Source organism: Chanos chanos, chromosome 4, assembly GCF_902362185.1.
Source record: "Chanos chanos chromosome 4, fChaCha1.1, whole genome shotgun sequence".
Classification (NCBI taxonomy): Eukaryota; Metazoa; Chordata; class Actinopteri; order Gonorynchiformes; family Chanidae; genus Chanos; species Chanos chanos.
Window position 1 is genome coordinate 24,440,801 of NC_044498.1, and position 21,765 is coordinate 24,462,565.

A 21,765-nucleotide genomic window follows, 5' to 3' on the forward strand; every position below is an offset into this window, starting at 1 on the left:
TGTTAGACATTGCCAGTGTGTGAACGAAGAAACTGAACATGGCCAGATGAAAAAACAGATGTAGTCCTGTTATCTGACGAGAATGCTTTATCAATGGCACACCAATGCACTCGCAAGCAGCTGCTTGTAATCAGCACATGGACGCATTAGATTTTCAAGGTCTTTTGCGTTGTGTGTGCAAAGTTATATGTGTGCAAATGTGTAAGTGATTTCAGGAAACAGGTAGATCCATGACTTGCCTTTTAACTTTGGCGAATATAAGGATACATAAGAATATCACTGTGTGTGTGAGTGAGTGAACATGTGTGTGTGAGTGAGTGAACATGTGTGTGTGTGTGTGTGTGTGTGTGTGTGTGTGTGTGTGTGTGTGTGTGTGCATGCATGCATGCATACATGTGCGGAGGGCTTATAGGAGGTCTGGCAGGTGACTGTAGACTGAGTCAAGGAGTGTCTGGCTGGCCTCTTGGCTCTTGACGCCTACAATCTCAAACAGACGGTCCAGTTTGTCCTCGGCCATCGGGATCTCTTCAATGACATGCAGCTCTTCCGGGTTTAGGATGTGCAACATGTCATCAAATATGGGCTGCAAGTCACATGGGTCCAAACGGACCTGTCTCAGAACTGTGTCCTTCTTCTCTGTATATAAAAAAAAATAAAAACAAAAATACAGACAAACTATGTATTTAGGTTCATTTGCTTATGGACTCCATCTATTGTATTGTATGGCAGATCCCACTAGCTTTAGAAGTGATAAGAGTTAAAATAAGAATTGGAAATGTATGACAGAATATGATATATTTGGGATCATATGATCTGAAGTATTTCTGTATGTAGTACAGTATCATATATGCATTGTCAAACAAGTGCAAACTGAGTAACAGCAGAGGAACCAACATGCAGTATAACTATGCATCCAGGAGGGGGCACTTGTGTCTTTTAGCGACAGAAACCACTTCCCTGATTGTTATCAAGAAACACCTGCTTTCCAAAGAGCAAGTTTACATATAGCCTATATAAAACACATTTTTGACAGGAGGATTACATTTCTGTATGAAATTTTGGGAGAGTCATGATGACATGTGAGCAAAATCTTAAAAATGATTATGATTATTAGTCTGGCATATTCTGTGCAGCTTTAGAGTTAACTCTCTCTCTCTCTCTCTGTGTGTGTGTCCATGTTAGATGTGTTAGAATTTATTTCTCAATACCTTTGGTAATAAAGGAGCCAGTCCGGCTAAGAGCTGAGTCTTTGCTGGAGGTGGAATCACAGCGCAGCAGTGGTTCAGACTCGTCAGTGAAGAAGCTCTTGGTGCGTTCCACCGGAGACTGTTCCACCTGCACACTGGGGCTCTCCAAAGGCTTATGGGTGGGGCTCAGGCACTGGCCCACATTCACTGAGTTCATCTGCTGGTTCAGGTTGAACTGTGCCAACACAGATAAAACACAACACAGAGTTAGTGAGGCGCTAGCTAAGGTATCTGAAGGGTTTGTGATCAAACTTGTGCTGTCACCAAAAAAAAAAAGACTCTATTACTTTGTCTTAATTACATGGGTCCAAACTCAGTCAAACCGCAGCTCTACCTTCATGCTGACTGCATAGTGCTACCAAATGCCCCAATCACTATAGCTTAGTGAATCTGACAGAACATAAATGTTACAGATAAATGACAGACAAATTAACTTCACAGCTTAAATGAATGTTTAGCAAAAAAACAAAAAAGAGAGTGATATTCCCAGAGGACAGGAGAAGGTCAGGAGAAGGAAACAGTGAAATAACTGGAGCGATAGTTGCATTTGAAGTCCCAGTGGTGGGAGGTCAGGACAGAGGACAAAACAGGCCACAGTGTGTGGGTACACTGCCCTCCTCCCATGACTGCCTCTGCCCTCTGCCCCTTCTCCAATGCTCTGCACGTCATGCCCAAAGACTGGAATTCACTGCCTACAGACCATGTGGCTAGAGTCACATTCACACGCACACAGCCCACTGCATCCACAGAGAACAATCTATCCTACTCAACTGGCAAACCATATAGATATAGTCTCCAAGCAGTGGATGACCTATTAGGACGCAATGGGTACTTCGCTTAGCCACTGTATGAGCCAAATGTACAGTCTAGAGATTTGAACAATTTCTTTTGAACCAAATCTTGATGCTCAGGGTAAATGCTTACCCCATGGTCTACCTTAAACCCAGGTCTATAACCTTCCATGTTTTGAATTGATCTGTCATAGATGAGTTTTAACTTTACATTTAGTCCAGTGATCTGGTGAAAGGTCAAAGAGACCTCCACTTAACATAAAAACCATGTAATCTGGACAGCTTTTAGGATGTTCTTGGTTATTATGAGGAACATCACAGCTCCTAACAGTCCCTGTCTTTAATGGTGAGACCCAAACAGATGTGAATGGGGCATGTGCAGTCCCAGTTACCAGGGCACTTGCGCAGTAGGGCAGCAGTGCAGCAGTGCAGTGGATGACACATTTCCCACTCTGGCACGTGAGCTGTCTTTTTAATATGCATCAAAACCGAGGCAGATGTTACAGTTAGGATCTTCAGCACTGCTCCACGCAGTTTTCACCATTCCCAGTGGACACAGGGAGGGATTAAACTATCAAGGCCACTGCGCTGATCCAGAGGCTTCTACGGGCCTGTGGCCATGACTCATAAAGACTGGCTAAGTTGTTTACATCTTACATGCTGAGCTGATCTCCACAGAAACAGCACCTCAGGGCAGAGAGCATGTGACAAATCAAACGTGACCACAGAGGTCATTTCAGATAAGAGCACTAAGGCATGCGAAAACACTGTCCACAACTGCACCGTGCACACAAGAACGCACAGCTGAAAAAACGACAAGATTTCTTTCCTGTACAATATCGATTTAATCATTAGTTGTCATTTATTTATGACAAAACACAAATAAATTTTTGTCTCTGAAATGCCCAGCAAATCAGTAAACTCTCTTGTTATGTGATTTTGAGTTAAACTAACTGAATTAAAGTGGTTTGGACATTAACTTGAACAAACATTTCCTAAGAGGCAGTGAGTGGTGCTCCTATGTATAGAACACAGAAGAGATCTGATATCAGCTGTGTTTTCAGAAAATTGCTTCTCTTAGGGACGATGTAGCGTCCAGAATATTGTGGGCTATTACAGTCCACAATGAGGGACATGCATGTAAATCAAAATGAATAGGCTGTAAAAGGGTCACAAGTGGTAAAGTGAAATTTGATTTAGCAAACGGAAATTCAATTTAACACTGAGCGTCATACACAAAGGGCTGGCTGAGCTCATAATCAGTGGTGGTCTGCACTGATAATGGAATGCTGGAATGCTAAAACACAGAGATAAATCAGAGACAGATGTGAATAATCTCTCTGGCAAAGCGATTTTGTCCTAGAAAAACAAAACAAAACAAAAAAAATGCTGATCTGAGGTTAAAATATAGGGCAGAACTCTGTATGATTTCTCTCTCTCTTTTACAATCTTTCCAACTCTTAAGATTAAGTTATATTTATGTGTAAGTTTATATTTATGTTTCTTTGAGGGATGAATTATCATGTTTTGAATTTGTAGCAAGACTGATAAATTATTGAGATTAAAACAAATATGCCATGGAAAGGTAACTGTTTGCTGAATTGTAACTATGGAGTCCTCAATAGGTGTCAAGACATTCGGTTGTCATTTAATTAGTGTGACGGCCTGGCCCCTAGGAGACAGTGTCATGCTGAGTTTACAAAGGTACATGGGGAGAAGCCTCCAGTGGAAACACAGAGGAGGCATGACTGGCTGCTTGATGAGGAGTAGAACCTGTAGCTCATGAAAACTCATCAGGTGCGAGATAAAAGCAGAAGTCTGGAGAAGGGAAGTGACGGCATGCTGTGGCAGTGTTGGGGAAATGCGTCTGCCCGGCGCCCCCAGACTCAGCTGAGCCACTGCTGGAAGCATCCGCCGCCCAACTTGGCTGAGCTACTGGGTAGACCAAAGGAGAGAAATTCACCAGTTGAGCGGGAGACCCAGGTTCAGATCTCAGGCCAAACGCCTTAAAGCCAGCCGGGTTGCCTGCTCCTTCCCCAAGCTGGAGACCACCCCAAGGCCCTACATCCTCTCCAAAATGCCCCTGCATGGAACGCCTCCATACCTGCATTGCCCTCGCATTGGTCCCATTGCCTCAGCACCTTTGATACACATGTCTTATAGTAACTCTGCTTATTAAAGTAGAGCACCCCTTCCGGTGCTGAAACTGCTGGCTCGACCTGGTTCACATCTCCTCTCCACCCTGCGACCGCAGTTTCTGTATTTATACACTGTGCACCAAAACAGCTTTTATACTATAGTACCACGAGGTCTACCTTACTAAAAATAGTTTACCAACAAACACACACATGCCCCTGGGACCCCTCAAACCATCCTATGCCTGTACATTTAGTATCACTCTTTGGGATATATACAGTAAATTTGACTTATAAATATCATTGCTATACATATATCAAAGACTGGAACTGCATACCCAGAGCATGATTTAATACCACTGTAAAACTCAAGCGCCTCATGGACATTGTTTGAGTAATGCAGTGATACAATGATAGTCATGTTGTTCCAGGTCATCAGCTTAAGGGCCCACTGTGAAAACATTTTCTTACAGCTATGATCATGTGACAGGGTTCAGAGTGCTGGTGTTTGAATCAGAGCATGACCTGTGGTGAAAAAAAAAAAAAGACCGCATAAAGCAGTAACAGTATGTGAGAAGCATCAAGGCCTTGCCTTAACTGAAAGAAAGTGACAGCAAAGTGTGTCTATCTCACGTTACACACTCAGGGCTTGAGAGTATCTGAGGAACAGCAGAACTGTATTTCACACAAAGAGTCTTCAGATGAAATGACCACAGGTATAATGTCAGTTTACAGTGTCTGAAGACAGTCTAAGGCCCACCATACAGCACAGTTTGTGTTTAACCCTGCAACAAAACTCTGCTATATCTTGTGATGCAAATTCATTTAGTGCCAGAACAAAAATGCAATCAAGGAGGTCTTTCTCTCTCTCTCTCTCTCCCTATATATATATATACATATATATACACACACACACACACATATATATATACACACACATATATACATATATATACATATATATGCATATATATACACACACACACACACACACACACATATATATATATATATATATAGAGAGAGAGAGAGAGAGAGAGAGAGAGAGAGAGATTACTTCAAGATCACTCTCTCTGTGAGTTGCAGTTTGAGCAAACAGTCAGTTTGACTGGCAGGGTGCAGTTTATAGGCAGATCATTAACCCAGCTGATGAATTTCATCACATGTGTGAATCCACTTGATGGCTATGGCAAAATAAGACTGTGATCTGCCCATCAAATGTCATTAAATGACATGAATTGTAATGATAGGAACCAAACCGTGGTAGCTCCCATCAACAAGGGTGTAACAGCAGGGGACATTCTAACTAAAAAATCCCAGAATACAACGAAACAACATCTGTAAATGTTTGACCTACCAATACATAGTATCCTGAGAAATCTTAATGTTTTCCCAATTCTTATATACTTTAGATTTGCTTCATTTCACATGTTCACTCACAGAGGCTTTTAGACAAGAGTGACTCTAACCTCAGTCCCATATGATCTCATTCTGAGAGGAGTGTGATGAATCCAGAGCAAAGACTGTGGTGATTCTGTTCAACTGCCACACTCTGCAGTGCTTGTGCCATCAATTTCATTTCTTTATCTTATGCCTAAAGCAAATAGTCATAGAGCAAACACTCGTGGCTCGTTCACTGACTGGAGTGTGGTGAAAAAGTCACTTAGGTGAATCAGTCGATGTTTGTGTCAATATTTATGAAATACTGTTAAGTGTGGTGCCGCTGTATTAAAGAGAAAAACGTAGGTCTTCTGAGTGGCCAACTGTGTTTTGGCAGCAGATGTGTCAGATTTGCCAGCTGTGGACAGGAGTCTAAGGGAATACAACTGACTGTGTTCCCTTGGGATGAGTGTGTTGGTCAGGGGCACTCTCCCTGTCAGGCGCCTATCTGATGCTACAGTTTGTCCATCTCCAAGCTGTGGGTACAGTCAGGAAAATAACACTCTCCTAAAAGCATGTTATGTTGGCTGAATTCACAAACACAACTTGAAATGTAAAAAAAAAACAAAAACAAAACTAGAGCTACGAAAATCACACACTGTGGCTTACCACACATGTGCCCCACACATGTGCACAAAGCATGTGCTTGCCTTACTCACGCCACCCAACGTTAATGGTATGCCAGGCTGAGTCATACTACATCATACTTGTACAATATTGCTTTACTCTAAAATAAAATTTAAAAAAAAAACCACACATACCATTTTCCTTCTGCACACTTTGTGCAGTAAAGCAGTTTTTATAATCTTTAAAAGGCCGTTTGCTTGGTAAATGATGATTTCAGGCAAAGAAAGCACCCCAGGTAGCACCCCCCCCACCTCCCTCCCAGGTGGGCGTGGCTGCTCAGTCAAGGTCAAACTGTAGCAGAGCACAGTGTGTTCTGAGAAAAGAATGTCAGTCTGTCATAGACTGACTGATGAACTACATATCGCTGAACTGATCGCCTCTGCGTGAAACCACACATACCCTGGGGGACACACTGATTATGAGATGGTGCTGACAGGGAAAGCAACAGTGTGCAGCTCTAAGGGTTTTTCTGTTTATCACAGCAGTGCTAATATTGGGTAAATCTACCACCTAACCATGGGGCAAGGACAAAACACAAGGCTATGCATTGATGGTAATCAGCTTTAGAGAGGAAAGGAGAGTTAGTCCTCATGGCTGTAAAGTGGAAGCTGATGAAGGATGTTCTATGCCCTCTGACTTATCTTGCCCTAGCTCTCAGCATCAAGCATTGGTCAGAGCAAGGGATATCACATCACATCTGTCTTGCTTGTTTGCTAAGTATTGCTTGTTATATGAATTGTTTTTTCTCCTCCCCCCCCCCCTCTCGCTATCTGTGTGTGTGTGTGTTGTTGCATAATTAATCAAAATAACGTTGAAACTGTGATATTGCCACATGCAATTACTAATTTTTTGACCAGCCCTAATGGTACCCATCACACCATAACTGTACTGACCACAATGGTACAATGTGTTAGTTCTTGTGTATGTCAATAGCTGCTCTTCAATGACATTTTATGTGAGATCTTATTTGAGGTGTTTGTAATGTGATACAAAAGACATACATACACATACAGTCATGCGTTGCTTAACGTCCACAATACGGTCTGTGAAATAGGATGTTATGTGATTTGGACGTTGTGCGAACACCATATTATACACTTAGCAGAGCTATATGGGATACTGTAGAGTACCTGTATGGTAAACTTTTTATTTGTACATAGGAAAAGTTCACATTAAAATAACGATAGAAAGTACAGTACAGTACAGTACATACATATGCCAGTAACATAGGCGTTTATTACGACTATCAAGACATATGTATTATGGGTTATATATGTACTGTACCATTATACGCCTGTCAGTGTCATTACTTTGTATACAAGAGACATGAAATGCATGTGTTGCATGAAAGAAGCTGTTGTGTTTGTGACATCTTGCTACGTCTGCGATGTCCCATTCTCTGATCGAGATTTCTGAACTCTATTATAACCTTATGGAACCACAGACATATGTGTTCAGACATTGTGTGTGTGTGTTTGTGTCTTTGTATGATCTCTGTTCTTTATGCTAATAACAGTAGTAGTAAAGCTGTCTAATAAAAAAAAAAAAAGGAAAAAGCTGAAGCTCTCATGTTGCGCTGTTCACCTGAGGATTGTCCTCCATCACGCCACGGATCTTCTCCACCACGTCAATGCGACGGTGTCGATGCAGGGCATTGATCAGCTTGGCAAGGTTGGCATCGCTGTCACGAATTGTCCAGTGCTGAAGGGCAGCGTATGCCCGCTCGTGATCAGCTGAGTAGCCATTGGAAAAGGCAGCCACCTCTCGCTCTGTGGCGTTGGCAAGTGACTGGTACATCTCGATCCACTGACTGCCAATTTGAGCTGCCACCAGCTTCAGAATGTCAACACCTGGGATTGAAACACAACTTTTTTTCAGATGGGAAACATGGCTGCATATGCATGAAAAGTACACATTTCTTGGATGTTTTAACTCAGTCTCTCTATTAAATAAGAATGTGGTATATGGTAGCATGACCTGTTTCACAAGGAATTATTAAGATGCTTATTGTCTACACTGCATACTCGGCGTCACACAGCATCACACATTCTTGGCATTATAAATGTCACGTGTACCCAGCCAAGTTTGAAAAGGGTAGGGCTGACATAAATGAACATGTCAACAGTTTGATAAGTTCATCTAGACTGCACACGACAAATGTAGGCCACAGAAATGTTGACCTGACAGAGAATGTGCTGACATTTCCAAAAGCAGTGATCACACAAATAAAGGGGCAAGGCTTTTTCCTATGTATGCCATCTTCAACCCCCCCCCCCCCAAAAAAAACCCCTTGAAAACACATGCCTTTGTGACAGACATTAGAGTGACTTAGAGTCAGAGAGACAAATAAACAGGAGCCAGACATACACTTCAGTAATACACAATAAGGAACATGTTTTTTCTCCTTTTCACAGTGTCATATTCTGTTAAGAAATAATATATACCTAAACCACATGGTACCACCTTAAACATTCAAAACTCCTGTAAGTGTTTTGAAATGGAAATGAGCCTAACATTACATTGCTTTACTAACAACACAACAATGTTTCAGATAACGGAAAACTGGGGAAAACTAGTCTGATTCCCTGACATCTCCAGTGGGTTTCGAGGCCAGTTAGGGGCAGATGTAATCATTTGTTTAGATAATGAGGCAACTTGACCAAATTGTAACTGATATCTGCATTGTCATTTCACGTTTTATGAGGGATCTTTGTAATCCTTTATTGATTTCTCCCAACAAAAATATGAACATGTGGAGCTTGGCACATCAGTGCGATTAGAGGGGGATCCAAGCTGAGTGGGAGATTATTCATCTATCTGTGAGCTCAATCTGTTCTGTTTGTGATTCGTCTGTGGTAGGTTTACCAGGGATCTCTGGGGCATTGCGTGCGTCCTCTGTATCTAAAAATGCTTAGCCCTGCGGGCTACTTGGTGGCTTCTCCCCCTGCCTAACCACTTTCGTCTCTCCTCTGGAAGATTCTGTGAAGTGACAGAGCGCAGGAGAAAGTGCCTCTCTGCTCTGCTGCGGTCACTGGATCAACATGGGTGGCATTTTGCTCTGCTCTATATATGGCCATATTGTACAAACACACTGTGCAACTGCTGTCCTATTCCCTAAGGCCACTGTAGTTTTGGTAGACTTGGATAAGACACATAAAAAACTACTAACAGATGCCAGTAGTGGCTAATGCTTGGTAATTTTGTGAAACGGATGTTATGTTTGAAAATACTGTTACAGTTTTTGGCTTGTAAATAAATGAAAAAAACTAAATTTCAAAAATCTGACAGGAACTGAAATTACAAATACTGTAAAAAAAAAGGGGGGGGGGGGTATAAATAAAATGTCAGCAGAAGCCAAAATTTCATCAACTGAAGCAGTATCATTTTAAATATTTTTTCTTCTTTCTAACAACATAGGCAAATGTGTAGGAACCTCTGTAGAGACACACATATTACACCTACAGGATACAAGGTACCAATTAACCACAAACCTACACTAATGCTACAATTCACTTATGTGGTTAGAGTATAAAATACAAAGGCATTAGGCCACCTGGAGTTAAGAAAGGCAGTAACTTATTTTACTAGGGTTACACACATGTTGTTATGATGTAAGAGTGCAAACCAAGGGAAAACGCTTTAGGATGTGGCAAAGTGAAGGCAAGTGTGATGGTATGTAGTGCAGATCCATATTACGAGAAAAGCCATAACATTTTCATTTGGGAACGCAAACGAGGCAGCAAACCAGCTGTAACAGGTCTAGTTTGGCTCTGAAACAAAAGGAGCCCACACCAGCTTCCAGGACTTCCCCTTTCTGCGTTCTTCTCTAGCGGCCTCACAAGAATATCTCACAAGAAAGAAAGGTAGAAAGAAAAAGAAAAACAGTCGCGTAATCTCACCCAGTACCGTGGTGACACAATCTGGCCTTAACAATGTTTGATCTCACTCTGTGATATCATAAAAAAAGAACACCCTGAGGTATTCAGGGCCTGCCTTAAATCTACTTGTCAGTTTAAAGTTAAAACTTCACTTGTGTAACCACACACACATAATTGCATACTGAATATATACTGGATGTATACACACAAGACGTCTCAACAAATAAAATGTCTAAATAAATTTCTAAGTGACATGAAAATATTAATCGAACATGTTGGTATGCATAAATAATACTGACATCCCTAGATAACCAAATTTAACCTTAATGACTCCAACCTGACAAGAATTTCCCAAGAATCAGAAAGAAAGGATTCCTAAGTGTGCAATAGCTGGAGATCTGGCTCTTATTTCTCATTGTTGGTTTTCAGCGCTTTCATTGAGAAAAAACCCCCAAAAAAACTCCGCCCTGAGGCCACCCTGATGCTGAACAGTGCAATTTTATGGATAACACTAATTCTGGGATTTGTAATGCAACGCACACGCGAGGGGAAAGTGCCTGCCTTTGATTTTCAGCACATATGCCTCGTTATGCCACTTTGGGAACTTCCTGGCCGCCAATAAAAGAATTTGTTATTTGTACAATCTCTCCCTCAAGTTTATATACATTTCCCATGTACCTCCTAATTACCTGTCTTAAACTAGTCTAGTAAATAGACACAAATGTCTTTTGGCTGCCCATTTTAACACCTTGAATGAATTAGGCTAATGTTTTGTGTTGAATGGGAGAAAGTAAATAACTGTGTTAAGTTTTTTTGTTTTTTTTTTGTTTTTTTTGCCATGTTTGCTGACTGAAACGCTTGATCTGAGGGGAATCTACTGTTCTGTTAGACTCAACATTCTTGTGGCATTTTTAGACAACCTGCAGTAAATTCCTCTGTTCTCTGAAGTCTACAAACAACGAGATTCAGGTTAAGCAAAACAGAGAACACAAACAACAACATGGTAAAAATAGCCTGAGAATTTTTTTTTTTTTGTGGCAGTGTTTAAGAATTTAAGAGTTCAAGAGTTGCGCAAAAATAATCATTAAAAGAAAGATTTTTTTAATCAGTATTTTGAGGTTTAATGTGAAATTTCATTGAAAGATCAAATAATGCAAAGATTAACCTGTTAATCTGAACATTAAGTAAAAGAATTCCTTTGAAAATGAGAAGATCACCAATATTCTCTGGGCTGTCCAATCAAAAGTTTTTGGTGTGCACAAAACTACTTCCAAAATCAAATTTTAAAACTGACATTTTGAAATCATATTTTTTAAGTTGTATTTTATGCTTTGGTTTAAGACTTTGTTGGTTAGCAGTAGTGTGAAGTGGCCTTGAGATTCATCTTTCATTTGTGAGTGTTGAAATCTTTTTTTTTTTTTGCTATATCCCTTCACATATGATGGGAACGGTTGAACAGAAGAGTTGTTGTTGAAGCACAATCATGGTAAAGCTTCAGAACAGTATCAGTTTCTCCTGTTCAAACGAAATTTTGCCAACTTGAAGAAAAAAGCATTAGCTATCGACTTGTTTCCAGCCCTGTGCACACATTTGGTAATAATCATATTGTCAGGATACTAATCAGAGTTCTGAGATCAATATTTCTGTGATGTCAACCCTGTCCTGTGACCTACATGTCATAAAGTCAGTGCACATGCCAGCTCTAGCTATAGTATAATGTACAATCATGTACTCTAACATACTGAATGGCAATGGGAACCCTGAGCCCACACACATCCCATGGTACATCTTCCCTCCCCGGCTCACTTTCCCCTCCCCCAGGGACATGTGCAATGATAAAGTCGGGCAGCTCTCAAACCACACAGAACTGGAATAATCTGGTTCCAACTGCACAGAGTTGGACCCGGGTGCACACAAGCGGATATCTAAGGCTGACATCAGCCTGAGCGGCTCAGCGTTTTCAGTGCTGGCCACTTCATTACCGTAACTTAGCAGCCACTGATGCCAACAGTGCCCCTGTTGTAAGACAGAAACAAGGCAAGAGAGACACAGAGTGAGAGAGATAGAGGGAGCGAGATAGAGGGAGGGAGAGAGAGAGACACAGAGAGAGAGAAAGAGAGAGAGAGAAAGAAAGAGAGAGAAACTTAAAAATACCAACTCACAAAGGCTGCAGAAAGAGAGAAAACTACTGATATACAGAGAACAATGAAGAAAGAAAGAAAGAAAGAGAGAAGGAAAGAAAGAAAGAAAGAAAGAAAGAAAGAAAGAAAGAAAGAAAGTATGCACGGTTTTGGCTATGAGAGAGAGAGAGAGAGAGAGAGAGAGAGAGAGAGGGACAAAGTGAGCAGTGATGTGATCTAGAACTTTGTCCCTGTTTCTATAATTGCTGGATTGTTCCGTTAACTGTTGCGTTCTGTGAACCTAAATGAATGGGATTTGCCCAAGATCACTGCTGTGATATCCATCCACAGATGGTCTATTAGCCTGGAATCTGTCTCCGCTGTCACATTCTGCCAGGGCTATGTGTGTGTGTGTGTGTGTGTGTGTGTATTTGTTTGTGTGTGTGCTCATTGTTGCCAATCACACATTTGTCAGTGCATATTGTCATAAACACATTTAACAAGCCCACAGAGAGTAAATGTTAATCTCTGGTTTGAAAACAAATTCTAGATTTCATTGATCTCTTAGTCACTGAAGGGTGAGTTCTTTCAAATTTTCTTGTTCACACTGCAATTTTTCATCAGTAAAAATCTGAATGATAATAAATAGATAGAAAAAGACATTGGTGCTTTTATTGCATATAACTGCACACACTAAAAAAGGAGAAAGACAATATCACCCCTCTATATATCTGGCTAGTGCTAATGTGCCCATAAAACACCTTCCATTCCTGAACATTCCTGTGTTAAGGCCTGTATTCTGTTTTTTTCTACTCATGTTTTTCAAAGCAGTTGAAAAATGAATCCTTGAAGATCTTTTATCACTAAATGGCTGACTAAAGGTAGAAGTCTAATAACTGAATGTGGGAATGTGTAATCAGTACCTTTCTATTACAAAGCATTACAAATCATAAACAAGTTTTTGTGAGTGTACTTTCAACTCTTCTTTTAACTGTTTCATTATGCGTGGTGGAAGGACAGCTCACTCACCCTGGCCGTTGGAGTAGTAGATCCACTTCTCCTTGGCATGTGAGGGGGAACTCGTTTTTTTTTGGATAGCTTTCTCCATGATGCTGCTGGGGTCGTGACGTGGGCCCTTCTTCAGCACACGTGAGCTTCTCTTCACGCTGCACACCACAATCACCACTAGAACTAGCAGCAGTAGCAGAACAATCATCCAGGGAAGGTGCTCGTTGATATCAAAGTGCTTGTGCATGCTGGGTCGTGGTGAGCCCCTGCGGATGGGACGGTAAGCCGCGTTCTGGGCTTTGTCCTCCAGCAGACTGTCCATGGCCTGCTGGTTCTCCCCCAGCTGATCCCGTGAGGAAGGCTGCCCAGGGGGACTGTTCTGTGTGGCTGTGTTCAGGATCGTTGCATCGTCTGGGCTGGTTCTAGAGAAACCTGTGGTGGTCATTGACAGGCTGGTGTTGTGTGGGGACCCTGTGCTGCTTAACACCAATGGTAGGTCCTTGGGTCCAGCTGCTGTCGAGAACAACCTGTCTGCAACGCAGATCATCATTCAACAGAGCAGACCCATGAAGGGAACATGGGACAGAGACAGAAAAAGAGGCAAGAGGGTGGAGCAGTGGATGCAATGAATGATGGACAAAGAGAGAGAGAGAGAGAGAGAGAGAGAGAGAGAGAGAGAGAACGGGAGAGAATTAAATGCTGTGCCAAAGATGAGCTTAACCCAGAGAGCAAAACAGAAAACAGAAGGGCGAATTTTTAAAACTTTAATCCAGTAGTAAGCTGCCATGCAAGGCAGTATGCAAAGGGAATGTGGACCAGTCTATCTCCAGCTGTGCTCCCTAGCTCTCTGTAATCTCAAACAAGACTGCTCTTCTGACAGGTTTTTAGTAAACTATCCTCATCCTGGTTCAAGTCAGCTGACACACTTCTACCAAATTCAATTACAGAAGAACCAAAATGCAGTAAATTTAATTAAATTCACTCATAACTGTCTGTAGATCATGTAGCCTGGATATGGAGAATGAATCTGCATTGAACATTTTTAAGGATAAGCTATGGAATAAAATAAACAAATGCTCTACATGCAAATGGTGGATAGTCTAGCTGGATAAATGGGCTTGTTTTCAATGTTTTCAGTACTTGAAGATTCCTGTGTGGTTCTAATGGGGTTTCAGAGCAGAGGATCATTTCAGAACTATGTTATGATTAATATGCAATTCTATTCAGATATGTGTTCCCTATTATCTATATGTTCCAGGGCCCACTATCGTTCAAAGGAAATGCTCATGGCGGAGTGTGGGGTATGCAATCCAAATGAAAGGCCAGTTCACTGGCACTGCAAAGAGATGCAAAGCTTTGCCCTGGTGTTACATTTTCATTCGATTCAGTTGTATAACAGTTTACATTTTCACTGGACAAAAGCCTGCTGAGACTATAGAGCAATAATGTTCACAACATAGGCTCCGCCTACTGCACTTTCTATAGAACAACAGGGTACTTTTTCTCTACAAAGCCTACCCACAGTGAAAGACACCACTTTTCTAACCGCCACCCTCCCACACCCCCCAGTCACTAATGACCAGGCTCCAGTTGAAGATGTTGTGTAATAGGATGAGTTTTAGGCACCTGGGGAAAATAGCATGCCATTTCTGAGACAAGTGAAAAGTCATTTCTTCATCACTGAATGTTGCACAACTTGGCCCAACTCTGGAAAAGGGAATCTTGTGGTTGAGAAACATGATATCTCTGCCCTTATAAAGAGCCCCCCCTCCCCTGCCCCCCGCCCCAAGAGTCAGAAATGTGTAAAACATGACTGTACCACCTGTTCCTGCTTTAGAAGTGACTTGCGATTTCACAGTCAAATGTATACAATTTTCATTCCATTCCATATTAGACTACATATATGATTTGCCAATTAATTGTCCCCATAACCAACAGGTTGCCATCCTGCAAGGCATCACCCATGGACGGTCATCCTATTGATTACTAACAAACAGAGGTCATTTAAAAGCCCTTCCAACACAGCCAGTGGACAAAGCTACTTTGCACATCGTGTTCTGTGCCAGAGCACAGCTGTATCTCTTCAGTGCAAATAAACAAACTTTCATTCTGCTAATGATTTTCTGTTCTTGTTTCCATAGACATACTGTTCTCTGCCAATAAATGTAGTCCTTTACAATCTGTTCATAGAGTCCATTTCCCCCTTTCCTTTTTTAATAATTCATTTTTGTTTTCTTTCCTCTTGTGACAGTACAAACAGTTTATATAAAGATCGTGTATATGATCAGGCATACTGTGAGTGCAATCAGCTTTGCAGTTTCTAAAAATAGTATAAACCCCCCTAATCCAAGACGGTTTGTAAAATATTCAGTGGTTTTTATCATAGCCACACTACATGAGCCCTGTTATAGTAGAAAGACTGTCATCCAGAGTTTTATACTTGTAATTAAAACCAAAAAGGAACAAAATTTACGTATCAAAACTACTAGCCCTCTGTCACTGAAATGTGATCTTTCACCTGTGCAGCCACTGAGAAAAACTAGCACAGGAGCCTGACTGTGACATTACCAGGGCCGGCGTACATGATGCCTGGGCCCGGGACAAAATTATTTCAACAGGCCCCTGCCACCACCCCAATAAGTTAGGATCACTCCTGAGCTGGGCCTGGGGCAACTTCACCAGTTGCCCCCCCCCAGACGCTACTCTTCCAGGAACCACTGACCTGATTGCTTTTTTTTTTTTGTATTTTAGTCAAGCACTGGCCCATCTGATTCCACTAGCTGACAGATCATCAATGAATGTATGAAGTGAGTGGACCGTGCCAGAGCGGGACTGGAGCAGAGATATGCCTCTGCAGTCACTGCTTTTTACCTCTCTGTGTTGAGTCAGGTCTAGATGCGGTGGCTGAGGGGGCAGATCCTGGGGAGGCTGAGCTGGCAGGCTTTACAGCGGGCGCGGGTTTGCACACGTTGTCAGTCTCATTGGTGCCCTTCTGAACGAGGACCAGGCCCAGTGCACGGCAGTCTGTGTGCCTCTGGCATTCCAGCTTATCGGACGCTACGCTGGAGAAAGTGCCACGTGTGCACCTCCGGCACCTCACGTCCTCTCGCTCACTGCCCCGTTTTCTCACCCCCCAACCAGGAGGGCACAGAGAGTGACGCTGGCACGTGGTCCCCTGGGCGAAGCTGCCCACTGGGCACACACACACGCGGTCCGATGTGACAGTGCAGGGATGTTTTTCAACAAAGGGGGGTTGGCAGGGCTGGTCGCAGGGGTGGCACTTTGGCACTCCGTTCTCGCCACGTGTAAAAGTACCGTCCGGGCACCGGGAACATTCCCTCACACTAGTGGCCGTGCAGTGCTGAGACACATAGGTTCCTGCCGGACACTTGTCACAGACCAGCTGCTGGCCTGTCTCTGGATCAGTGTGGTGGTAATGACGGGCAGACAGTGGGTCCTCTGTGGCCAGCTGTGAGCTCAGGGCCTGGACTGAGATGTCAGAAATCAGCACGCACAGCAGCTAGAGAGAGGGCGACAACAACAACAGACTGCTCAGACAGTACACGCAATGACAACGACAACAACAACACAATCAACAGCCATGTTCCTTGGCTACCCTGTATGGCACGAAAACGACCTAGTCTGGTCAAAAAGAATAACATAATAGTCTTATGGAGTTGAAAGACATTAAACAAGTGAAAACTTTTAAACGATTTCTCATTCTTCACATGTTGTAGATCTCTAAGACAGTCCAGTTCCAGAATCTGCTTACACCAATGACATCATAGTGCAGTGGCTTATGTCACATGTATAGGAGAATTAAATGAAGGCTACGAAAATTTTTCTTCTGTATCTTGATAACAACATTTGTGGTAGGCTTCAAAACAAAGCTCTGAGAAAGGGAAATACTTGAAATATATGGGATGCAAGGCAAGAGATTGTTGGATAAAACTGATAAAAGCAACACAGCCAGCAAAGTAAACTCCAGGGGCTTACTCTCCTTTGTCAAAAGGTCAAACAAAAGTACAAAAAAATAACTTCGGGCTTAAGCATCCATTTATGTACACACATTCAAACCTTAAATAAACAATATTGTAAGGGGGGAAATCAGAAAGCTTTGAAATCAAAATGTGTTGTAATCTTGCTGCACTGCTGATAGCATATGACCTCCATCTTGACTTTCACTGCTAAGCCCCATCATGCATAAACACAACCATTCTGAAATGATTACAGATTTCACATCTTCCATGGCAGCCAAACTCCATTCATAACAATCTACATGAAAGCTTTCTTTAATGCGGACTGTCCATAAATTTCTTTATGATTGCAAGCCACAGTTTCTCTCCTCATCAAAAGGGGGTCTGAAGGGGCAGGGTGGGGGTTTTGGCTTTGAGAGGCACTCTTTTTTCTTTGCTCTCTAGTTTTGGTGCCAATTTCTCCCCCCCCTCCAAAATTATATCAGTGGAAGCAATAAGCTGTACTGTGGAGAATGAATAGAGTATGCTGTCTCATCAGTTTCTACACTGTGTTCCTGGAAGATGAAAAGTACTTGGTGGAGACCTCACAAAGTCCTGGAATGTTCTCATTTTTACAGAGGAGGGGCAGAGGGGGCAAATAAACCCAGCTAAGATGTTAAAAAACAAATGTGATATGAATATCATCTGTCCATCCCATGGCATACCAGATACCAGCGGCTTCTTTTGACCACACGCTTCTGCTGGGTGCTGTGATGAGGACCCTGTCAGTGAGCTGAGCTCCACAGAATATGAACCGCAATTAGTGATTAGTCTGAATTCAGTTTTCCCCATTGGATTTTGCAGGTCAAAGAACTTAGTGGACCAAGCCGGTAGCTACAGCACATGGGCAGCAGAGTTTGAAATGAGGCAGTGAAGGGGGACACTTCTGCTGATGGCAGGACAAGGTCAATACAGCCCTAGAGCCCCTCTATGTCACTCATTCTTCATAATTACACACTGAGATATCTTAAAAGCTTCCAAAAGCTTCTCTTTCAGTGAACACTTAAAGGGGAAAAAAAGACAAAACTCAATAAAGAGGAACATCTTTGGCAAAGTTCCTTGCTTAGACACTCTTACTTTCGATAAGTATCATGAGGTACAAAATGTTCTGACTCAAGTCATGCAACATGTCTCCCCACCCCTCCCATCTCTTCTCTTACCACTGCACGACCATAAGTGTTTCTCCTTCTCACAGGCTTTCATTCACCATGTGAGATTCATATTCTGTGCTAGACCTAAGCGATTAGACAATAATCTGCTAAAGTGTCTTCATGTAAACACAGTGTGTGTGTGTGTGTGTGTGTGTGTGTGTGTGTGAGTGTGTGTGTACTTTACATGGGTGAATGTCCCAGATTTTGGCAAATGATCTCAGAATTGTCTATACAGTCATCTGGTCTCTAAACAATGAAATTTTATTTCTTGCAGTAAAGTATTGATTTCCTTAATTCCAAACACTATGGTGTATTGAAAGTATATAAGTGAGTAATTTTGCTTTTCAGCCCCTTAAATAATATACACTAACATCCATCACTAAATCACAGATAGGTCTGTGGGCATAACTGAACAGCTAAACTAAAACAGCCAAAAAAGCAATAAAGAAAACTATGGAAGACAAAACACTGGTCATTAAATGAGATTTAAACCGTAATGGCCAGGAATCACAGAGATGGAGGAGTGAGTATGGTAAATGTGACATATTGTCTTGTTTCATTTTTTTTTATGCTTGTTGAGACCACACTGAGGCAGCACTGACAGACAGGCAGGGTCCGGGATAATCAGCACGACTCAGCAGAACTGCAGGCACACACTGTTACTCACACGCCCAATAAAGTAACGGGATTCTCTCTAATGTGAAACAAAGGGACAAGACAAAATCTTTTAGTGATTGTGGTTCGGCAGGGAAATGATATCCTTTATGTTTAGTCCCCCTGTTATCTTCTTAAAAAAGATTTATATATATATATATATATATATATATATATATATATATATATATATATATATATATATATATACACACACACACACACATATATATATATATATATTTGAGTTTTGATTATTTTAGCTCATTTCCCCTATAGAGTTCACATGTATACATTCACAATATTAGGAAAACTGTGAAAATGAAGTATTCCTACAACCTGAATGTACTAATTCAGTAATGCAATCTGTTTGTGTCCAAGATGAGCCGGGATCTACATCACAAAAGGAACAGAGAAAACAGTCCAAAGGAAATCTGAGATGGGAAATGGGCGTGCATGTGGTCATTTGGCGGGTGTATTTTTACAGGTCCTGACAGAATCTTAAAATAACCATACATGCATGTGCCACAACATGCTGCCATGTCATGCATCTTCACTGCTCAAGGCCTGGGATGAGCAGACCCCAAACCGGTTTCAGACAACATGCTACTCCGGCACATTCTGTTCCATCAAAAAGCCAAGAGAAACTGTTATAGGCTGTATGTGAGTGAATGTCATAAAAGACATCACTGACTACACTAAAACATGATAATATAGTGATGTTAGACTAGCAGTGGCCTGTGCACTAGACTGAATCTAGGAATACATGACTACAAGATGGCTCTTCTCACAGTCCGGAAAGATGTGACACCTGTTGTGACACATGACTGCCACAAACTGTAAAGCTGAAACAAACAAGCTCTCAGATGGTTTGGAGGCATTCATGCTTAATTTATGGCTGATGCCGCTATGCACGTTGGCTTCTTTTAATGAACAAGTAAGGAATATTCCCTAAATGTCAGTGCGAATAACAAACATTTTCTTCTTCTTTTTTTTTCATTTTGTATGATTTAATTGCAACTGTGACAGATTCAGATATACAAGCCCAGAGGAAGTTACACCCTCTTACACAGGCTGAAAAAAGGTGCACCTGAGCTTCAAATGTTTACAGCAGGGTGATTTCCAAATTTACTGGAACAATATCTTGAGAACAAGGCCAGCCCCGTGAGTGCACGTGTAACAGTCCCATATTACCGATCTTGTTAATGACTCTGCCCAGTAAGGACTGAAGACTAGCGGACTACTAATGCATTCATTATGGAGTTAGAGAGACTGCAGAGCCAACTGCTTGGGGGACTTAATGCTGAACTCACTTCTTAAGTTAATAAGCAACTCAATATGAAATAAAAGAAAACATAATATAAATATATAGAAAACAGAATCTACTAAAATAAAATAAAATCTGCGAGTGGATAAGACCTTGACTTGAATACTGAATAGCATCAATCACGATCAGGGGCGATGTGACATCAAAGAAGCTAAACTCTTCATCGAAAGAGAAATGACCGTTATCATAGCGCATCGCAAGGTTTAAAGTCAGTGTAGACCAGGTAATTTAAAGAAGTATAGTAATATTATAACTAGAAAAATCCTCGATGAATATTGTCACATGTGCAAAAACACATTGATATGTACATTTTAAAAATTCTTCAAACCTTTCACCATGATGAGATGCGTGATGAAATTCTTGTCGCAGACGAAAACCTTCTAGTGATAATGAATGATACAGTGATGCACTATGAACAGCAGGCATTTAAAACGAGATGCAAAAACAGGGACTGTCCCTTTAACATGCTGAAAACGAGAATCTTCGGGAGACAGGAGACACACATGGATTAAGAGGCTAACACTGAGAAATTAACAGTGATGTCCCGTTACTTACCGTTAGAGACATACAGGTCATGACAACGTTCCCTGACATTTTCTCGTCTGAGCAGATCTTCTTAAAAATACAACTATGTCCACATCGGCATTACTTTTCTCCGCATAGGTGGGACATCATCATTCATGCATCAGGAAGACACCAGTATTTTGTAATACTGTCCTTAGCTACAGTTGTATCTACTGCTGGTATTTAGTCCACCGGCAGCGTTTTATAGTCTGTGCCACAGAAAGCACCGCTTGCATATCAAATGGGATGCTCCGTAGTTTTCGGAGGAACGGTATAATTCCCATCGCGATGATGGATGTTGGACTGAAACGTTGCTTATGTTCACCCAGGTTGCACTGCCTCTGCCGCAAAGCTGAAGCGCTGACTGAACGGGGCGGATACCGGCGACAGACGTCACAGCCGAAACTCGGCACTGGCTGTTAGCTAAAGCCAAGCACCGTATCCGATGCTTGCTGTGAGACCGTTTCCGGGAAGATATTGCGTGTTTGGTGTACGGCACCTGGTGACTAACGTGCTGCAGGAGGAAATGGTTAACGCTCATCAGCGACTGAGGATATGCAGAATTTGACACCTTAAAGCTCTCGAGAATCCACTCAATATACCTATAAGATAATACAAGACTTAACTGCATTGTTTAATATTTAGTAGGATAAGCCATGGATTCTCTTTCGCTCGGCGTAAACTTTATAATAACTGTGCAACACAAACTGCAGTAACCTAAAATGGAAAAGCAAAGCTGATGGACAGAAAAATCTTTTTAGTGCTGTGACAGTAATACAATGGAAAGAGTGGTACTGTGTGCTATAT

At 41.8% G+C, this 21,765-nt stretch overlaps 1 protein-coding gene across 1 annotated transcript; it reads right to left on the reverse strand.

Annotated features, from left to right (window-relative positions):
• Positions 1-406: 406 nt before the first annotated feature.
• On the reverse strand, positions 407-21,030 carry tnfrsf21 (tumor necrosis factor receptor superfamily, member 21). The gene is given in 9 exon segments (XM_030772844.1): positions 407-636; positions 1,209-1,372; positions 2,490-2,502; positions 3,343-3,397; positions 7,816-8,090; positions 13,268-13,745; positions 16,064-16,157; positions 16,159-16,766; positions 20,950-21,030. Coding segments are annotated over 9 exon segments (1,956 nt in total). The 5' UTR covers positions 20,989-21,030.
• Positions 21,031-21,765: the final 735 nt, after the last annotated feature.